Source organism: Lissotriton helveticus, chromosome 5_1 (genome assembly GCF_964261635.1).
Source record: "Lissotriton helveticus chromosome 5_1, aLisHel1.1, whole genome shotgun sequence".
Classification (NCBI taxonomy): Eukaryota; Metazoa; Chordata; class Amphibia; order Caudata; family Salamandridae; genus Lissotriton; species Lissotriton helveticus.
In genome coordinates, this window is record NC_136065.1 from 1,389,453,499 (window position 1) to 1,389,461,801 (window position 8,303).

Genomic DNA, 8,303 nt, shown 5'->3' on the forward strand with positions numbered 1-8,303 from the left:
CGGGTGCTGCTGTGTGTGCGCCGGGGAAGCTGTCTCCGCCCAGGATGATACACATGCAGGGTGAGGTGACGGAGGGAAGGAGAGGGAGACAGGGGAAGACAGAGGTTGAGGGAGGGACAGAGAGAGAGAGAGAGAGAGAGAGACAGGGACAGAGAGAGAGGGACAGAGAGAGAGAGAGGGAGACAGAGAGAGAGAGAGAGGGACAGAGAGAGAGAGAGGGACAGAGAGAGAGAGAGAGGGACAGAGAGAGAGGGACAGAGAGAGAGAGAGAGGGACAGAGAGAGAGGGACAGAGAGAGAGAGAGAGGGACAGAGAGAGAGAGAGAGAGAGAGAGGGACAGAGAGAGAGAGAGAGGGACAGAGAGAGAGAGAGAGAGAGAGGGACAGAGAGAGAGAGAGGGACAGAGAGAGAGAGAGGGACAGAGAGAGAGAGAGGGACAGAGAGAGAGAGGGACAGAGAGAGAGAGGGACAGAGAGAGAGAGAGAGAGGGACAGAGAGAGAGAGAGAGAGAGAGAGACAGGGGGAGGGAGGGAGAGAGAGGGACCAAAAGGGAGGGAGGAGACAGAGGGAGGGAAAGAGAGTGGGAGAGAGGGACGGAAACAGAGGGAGACAGAGAGGGAGACGGGGGAGGGAGGCAGACAGAGGGAGGAGGGCGACAGGGAGGGATACAGAGAGGGAGGGATACAGAGAGGGAGGGAGAGAGAGGGAGGGAGAGAGCGAGGGAGATGTGTGTATGCCGGGTCTGGTGGCTCAGTGGACGACAGCGTCTGCTGCAGGCACCTGTGTTCAACCTCATGGTCAGGTTTTTTTTTTTTGCTTTAGCACCACCCCCTCCACCCCACCGGTGCGGCCCTCTGCCACAAACCACACTGTACGTTTGGCCCCCAGAGAGAAAGTTTGTGAGTACCCATGTGTTAAGAGTAGAGTGGTGCAGAGTAGTGTTGCAGATTATAAAGGAATAGAGTGGAGCGGCTCAGATCATTGTGTTGTAGAGAAGATGGCAATAGAGTGCATTGGCATAAAGTACAAGTTTAAAGTAAAGTGGAATAGATTTCAGTGTCAGAGTGGAGTGACGCAGAGTAGATGGTTTCAGAATAGTGTGAAGTGACAGAGGAGTGCATTATTGTAGAGTAGAGTGGCATACAGTGGATTGGTTTAGAGTGCAGGGGCGTAGAATGAAGTGGTACAGAGTAGTGTGTTCGTGTAGTGTATTGTCAGAGCGCATAGCAAGAGTAGAGTAGCACACTGCCATTACAGACAACACATTCAATTGAATGTACCATTACATTCGCAGAGTTTTGTTAATAAAACTATACAGCGCACAAATGATAATGTATAGCAATGACATTACACAGTGCATTGATTTTGCTATTGAAGCATGCGTTTCCAATACACTTCAGAATTAACAAAAAACGTGCTTAGTTCGTGCTGTCCTAATTCTGATATACTTGCAGCTAGTTTGTGTGCTAGATAGAAAAACTTACCTACTCCCAGTATCCAGCAAGATTGTCCCAAATCATCTAACTTTGAAGTCAGAGAAAGAAAACATCAAGCTCCTTTGGAAGATAGGTCCTGACATTTGACATCCCCCTTTGAATGCACAGCAAATGTGACAAGATGAGAACAAGATTTACAGACTTGTTTTCAGAAAGACCAATCCTGGGAGAATACAAGGAGGTAGTGTGAAAAGACTTTACACCCATTGGGAGGATCAAGCTCCCTCTGGACAGCCTGAAACAAAGCCAACAAATAGAAAGCCAGAAAAGTTGAGCCACAAAGCCACTGGTAAACAACGGACGAAATGCATTCCCATGGCTTTCTGAATGTCCAAGAAGTCTTTAATAAACCAGTAGGCTTTGACCTAAAAAGGAGAGTGAAGTATCTTATAGCGGTCACTCAAAGCAGCAATAGCAAGACGAAGCTCAGATCAGAATCTAGAACTTGTCTGTCATCCAAATAAGCATGGCTCTACACAGTGACCTTGCCGCACCCACAGGAGAGAACCATGTGTGATGGCGCCCAGGAGAAGAAAGCATCCGACCCTGCACCGGCCAGAGCACAGAACTAGCTTGAACCCACACAGGCATCCCCAGAGAACCACGCCCGGCAGTTCCGAGAAAAGAGCCCTGAAGTAAAAAGCTTTTAAATTTACCAGAGTTTGAGCTATTTGCCTTGTAAATGATAATGCCTTTTATTGATGTGATGTTTTTAACCGCATCAATACGGCGGCTTTTCGCAATGTACGCGGCAATTTTGAAATTACCGCGTTACATGACGAGCTCAGCACATCATAAGCGCACGGCAGGTTACGCTCATGACGAGCTGAGCTAGTCATCAGCCCCGAAGGGGTTAAAACAGGTAAATAAAAGGCAGTCATTTACAATGTCAATAGCTCAAACTCTCGCAGATGCGAGACCTATTTCCTTGCAAATGTGTTTGACGCCTGTGCTATAAAGATTTCTTTTTTACGGCGTTAGGAGTGTGTGGGACAAAGCTATTTGAGAAAATAGTGCTCTGAGGCTGTAATTAAAGGCTACCCAGTAACACACTTAAAATGGGGTGTCCTCATGGGAGGTTACAAAATGAGACACGATGGTACTAAGGAGGGACTACAAAGCCTATTAACTAATGAAAAGCCAGTTTACAGTGGACAATAACACAAGCCAACGAAAAATGTGTGCGGACCTTCGAGTCCATACCGGAATATAGTATGCCTAGCTAAGTAGTGCATGCACTGCCCAGACTCGCCCTAAAAGGGCTTGCAATGTGAACATTTCACTTCGAGACAGACACCAGTGGAAAGTGCCACAAAATTAGCAGCATAGGTGAGCGACAGCAGAAGTATGTGCTCAACAGAATACACTTAGTGGTAACATACTTGCGTACAAAACGCAGTGCTCTGCATAATTGGGAGCTTCCATCTAAACAGTACTGGACTAGTAGTGCTTCCCAGAGGGGCAGCTCCAAGATGGCTTGCTCTGTGTAAACAGTAAAAGAATTGGTGTTGCATCTTACACCGGGCTGTGGTTCAAACACATGGGCTGGGTGCAGGGATCGGCCGCACACTCCCGTTTCCATTCGTCTTGAGAACGTGATGCTGGCATGCAGTTTCAGCGCCCACGTTTTAACTCTAGCAGCAGTAGCGCGCTAGTGATTGCACCTAAACAAAACACCCCCAATCCCGTAACCTCCGAGGCACTCTCCAAATCCAAAGCGACTGACTGTAGTTTGTAATACCCACTTAACACTACTGGGCAAATAACGCAATGCTTAAACGGGTGTGCAAAAACAAACTCATGGAAACAGTTATATTAAAACTTGTAAGGTACAAAAATAATTTTATTAAAACAAACTGAAAAACGATTGTTAGTTGCAGTTTAGTTAAGAACATCCCACATCCGTGTTGACATTTGACAACCAGTGTTTAATAGAGGGTCTTTAACTCGGGGGGGGGGGGGGGGGGGGAGGGAGAACAGTCTGTTCTCGCATATTTTTCCACAAAACACAAACGGTTGCTGCAAACATTTTAGATGTTCGGTGCACAGTGATTACAGACAACAGGGAGTGACTGGACAAGATTACAAATGAGCGCACCAGCGACTCCCTAACTATTATTTCATACTGCAGGTTATATATTGCATTGGACTAGTAATATGCATGGCTCTTAGGAACCAGCTCGGCAAAATGTCCATGGGTTAATTAATGCAATACATCTAGTTATACTGGCATGTAACAGGCCGAAGTCAAGTCTGCAGCGTACTCGCATCGTAAAGTGCTGGCACTAGGAGACACCAGTGGACAGGACCAAGCACTATCAAAGTGTCAGGTTCACAGAGAAATCAACAAGCCATGGAAACGTTCACAGTACTGAGGAGCACTACCCTGCTGAAGACAGGACACCAGACATAACGAATAAATACATTCCCATAAGCCACAACATTCTGAAAATAAATATTTGTAAAAAAATAAATTAGAGCTAATCTTGCTAGAACACACCAGCTTTGCTATATTATATACACGAAGTGTATCCTCCGTTGATTCCAGCCGTATTCCCACTCTTTATTTCGAAATCAAATGCTTGCATTTGTTGCAGTCTATCCCTCCACTTTTAGAATTGTGAGCACAAAGTGAGGAAGTTCCATGTACCTTGGTCCGGTTAAAGACCCAGCAGACAGCGCTCTGCACCGCCTCTCTTTCATTCTCCGAAAATATTACCACCACAAGCGTAACGCAAGTAAAAGCAGCAAAGGATGAAGGCCACGAAGAAAGTGCTGGTCATGGTTGCCACGAAGCTGCTTCCAGGGTGAAAACGTCCTCTTTACCGCTAAGCTCTCCCTAAGTAACACACCGGAAGGTGCTTGCAGCGTTGCGTGTATCAGAGGCATGAGATGCAACCAAACTCCTGGTTCCCAGGACCTCCAGGGAGAGCGGCGTTCATGTGCTGCTTTCTTTGCTCAGGTTGTGTAGGTGAATCTCGTCCATTTTCTGTGGAAGGATAGCTTCCCCCAACCATGAATGGTTCAGAATGTCCTCAAATGTAGGCCTGTCAGATGGCCGAGGGGCCAGACACGACACAATTAGGTGCTGACACTCTATGGGGGGAAAAAAATAAAAAAATAAATGAGACTTCAGATAACTGGTTTGTCTTGCAGACACTACTTCCTCCCATGTCAACGTGTTTCAAGATGCAAGGCACTACTCCCGGCCCGCATTCCAAGACTGCTAGCTGCTATTTATTTACATGATCGTGCCCCCATTGCAGAAAAGGGCCACTAAACGAAAACGAACACGAACAAACTCGGGGATCAATTGAATTCTCTATTAAAGAGTGATGGGCTGCTAAGTACGGCTAAACATAATGTATAAGTTTCACAACATTCTCCCCACAACTTTACCTGGCGAGATTTTTCGCCGGAAAGACACCTGTCCTCGAAGAATCTCTTCATCGCTTTCAAACGGAATGTCCCCCGACACCATGTCATAAAGCAGCACGCCCAAGGACCAAACTGTTGCAGACCGCCCGTGGTATCTGTGTAACCTGATCCATTCCGGAGGGCTGTAAACCCTGGTACCTGAAGAGAAAAACAGATTTACTTCTAAATCGAGTGAGCGCACCAGCTGCCGTGAGGCGCTGAAAGGAAAATAATTCACATCCTATTAGAGGCGCTTTGGTACAGCAGGGAAAGATGTCAGATCAAATGCGATTTGCCAGTCTATTCTTGGCTGGTGCCAAGAACAAGGAGGCTGGGCCGTACAATCACGTGGCTTTGTTTACAAACTTTGGGTTGTAAAGAAGACCCAAACTTCCACTAGATGGCAGCAAAAGCACACAGTAAAACTGCGCTACGAAGTGACTAACAGCCGAACTGCTAGCTAGTAGTGTTTGCTATCTTCTAATGCGATAATCGCAATTCAGTTTTCACCGTTAGTAACAACGAAGTCAAGTGGCAGATCAATATACATAGGGCATACGTTGCCACGGATAATCATATAGAAGTAACCAAAAGCAGCCAGAGTATATTACTAGTGGCCTGCGTAGCCTACAACCATATATATAGTATTGTAGCTCACCAGCAGGCCAAAGCACAAGGAATATTTCACAGTGCACCCGCTTGTTCATCTGAGAAGTACTCACCGTCGAAATCCGTGTACACGGTGTCCTTGAGCAGCGCCCCGGAGCCGAAGTCGATAAGCTTCAGTTCTGCGGTCCTCAGGTTGACGAGGATGTTCTCGTCCTTGATGTCTCGGTGGACCACCCCGCAGCTGTGGCAATGACGGACGGCGTCCAAGACCTGGCGAAAGAAGCAGCGGGCAAGAGGCTCAGGCAAAGCCCCCTTCTCGGTGATGAAGTCAAATAGGTCCTGCACCGGATCGGGCCGCTCCATCACCAGCACGAAGCGGTCTGGTTTCTCGTACCAATCTAGGAGACGGATGACCCCTCTGGAACCCGCGCCAGCACACACCCTCTTCATCAGCAGGATCTCCATGGGGACGCGGGAGCCGCCGGGCTGTGGGGCGGGCGAGAGACAAGTCAGAAAGCCGCAAAGCACAATGAGGGATGATCGTGATCAACAGAAACATATACTGCTCCTCAACCAATACTTCCCTGACCTAGTCAACCAACCTAGACATCGATAGACTAATGGACTCCACTCTCACTCTGACTTTTTCCTGGAGGGGGTCATCTGACTGTTTCAATCCACCTACGTTCTTCACTCCCCCAATGTATATTTAAGTGTGATGTATATGCGTGTATATTTTATGATTCCTCATGGTCTACTATGTAATGCATCTTCTTTTCTTGTGTATATAAAGCGCTCTGATGCCCCCGGGTCTAGCTAGCGCTATATAAAACTTTATAAATACATTTAAAAAAAATACTTACCAGCTCTCCCCAGTAGGATATTTTCTCCCTGGGCACGTGCTTGATCGCAATCTAGAATTGAAAAAGCAAATTCGTTACACACGACAATGGAAAAAAAATACCATAATACAATCAAAATCTTGGCAGTACGTGAAAAGACGAATGAACATGAACCAAATTTGCACATTAAACAAAACGCACTGTGCAGATAGCCGAAAAAGTAGGCTACGATGGAACGCTACATTAGGGGGTGCAAAGGCGGGACTCATTCCCCAATTCATCGACCTCTATATACAAGCGCACATGTGACAGCAGTGCTAGTGACTGCAATTGACCCGATTCCCGATCAGTGACTAAGTTCATGTGTGCGCGCAAGACTCATTTGAACCGAGTCGCAAAACGATTACTCACCGGAGCATTGTCGAAAACGCGGACCCCAGAATACACAGTGCCGAAGCCGCCGCTCCCCAGAGGGGCTCCCAATCGGTACAGCTTCTCAAAGGGCTCCTTCTCTTTCACTGGAAATTACAAAAGAGGCAGCTTAGAAGATGAAACGAAGAGACGAGACAGTTCTAGACACCAGGATGTGTCAAGACTAAATGACGCCTTATTACAACAGAGGCAACACCCACCCAAGCAGAAGGATGCTCTCCCAGAGGGAATCATTTCCTTTACTTGAGTCACTCATCATATACTCCCAGACTGAATCATTCCTCTTTACTGTGGTCATGGTCACTCCTTACCGGCTCCCAAACTGAAATAGTGCCCCTATAGTGGAATCCCTCATTACTTACTCCATCCAGACAGAATCCCTTCCCTTTATTCAATCCTTAACTACTGAGACTGACCACTCTCCCTTTACTGGGGTCCGTACTCCAAAACTGAAACACTGCCCTTTATAGGAGTCACTCCTTACCTACTTCCCCGACTACCACACCTCTCCCTGTGCTAGAGGTACTCGATATTGCAGGTGTGGTACTCCCACAACAGAACGGTTGGCAGTCAAGAAGATGCCGCCATGGTGTCACTCCCTGCCCAGCCAGTCCCCGAGATCGCAAGGCAGAGATGTGTCTGCAGCCTGGACACGAGCGCGTGACTCACCTGCCACCACCGGCTTGCCGTCCCCTGCGGGGCTGGGCCGGAGCTGCGCCAGAGAGCTAGTCATCTTGGACAAGAACATGGTGCGGTCTCGGAAGATGCTCTGCGGCCACAAAGACAGGCGCGATGCGTTGCAGGTCCTCTTATCGGGAGTGCTCTGCCGGGTGATGCTCCGAGAATGTGTAGCCCGATCTCTTCTATGCAGTTCCAGTGGCACCGGCGCCTCCCGGTATCCTACAGTCGCAATGGGGTCTCTTTCCTGGGTGGTTCCAGCTTCGCTGGACACAAGTGTCTCAAGGTGGCCCGCGAGCCTCTCGTAGAGTTCTCGCGCTTCCGGTGGTTCTGACGCCGACAGATCCTGGGCTTCGGTCCCACCGCTGATGTCGTTGTTTCTAAGCTCCAGACCAGCTCGCGCCGCCTGTAGTTGGAAAGACGGCTGGGGGCGGGGTGGGACTGAATCTACGGCCGGCCCACCCGCCACCCACCCTTCCCGCTGCCTCCGGCTCCGCCCATCAAGCGTCACAACCAATCATGGCCCGCACGCCGGCTACTGCCTAGTTGTCACTATTTAACCTGGAAAGAGCGCCAAGCTTGTGTCCCTTGTGCGCGAGCCGCGATGACAAGAGGGCTGGACCGTAATACCACGGGGGAGGGGCGAGGACGGCGGAAGCGCTTTCAAGTACTTCTAGAAGAAAAGGCGCGAAGAAGACCGCGTGCTAGGTGGGCGGGGCTAGTGTCATTTTGAAATTCAAAACGAAACAATAACAACTGCGTGTGGTAACGGGCGGGGTCTGGGCGGGGCAGTGTTTGTTTTGCTTGAAGCAAGGCCCGGGTCTCCTCC

General features: G+C 48.7%; 1 protein-coding gene across 1 annotated transcript; it reads right to left on the reverse strand.

Annotated features, from left to right (window-relative positions):
- Window positions 1–3,309: 3,309 nt before the first annotated feature.
- On the reverse strand, window positions 3,310–7,883 carry PIM1 (Pim-1 proto-oncogene, serine/threonine kinase). Its single transcript, XM_078644351.1, has 6 exons — window positions 7,466–7,883; window positions 6,776–6,882; window positions 6,386–6,436; window positions 5,636–6,008; window positions 4,896–5,072; window positions 3,310–4,592 (listed from the first exon to the last, which is right to left on the reverse strand). The coding sequence occupies exons 1-6, from the start codon at window positions 7,542–7,544 to the stop codon at window positions 4,435–4,437; spliced, it is 945 nt and encodes a 314-aa protein (XP_078500477.1). The 5' UTR covers window positions 7,545–7,883; the 3' UTR covers window positions 3,310–4,434.
- Window positions 7,884–8,303: the final 420 nt, after the last annotated feature.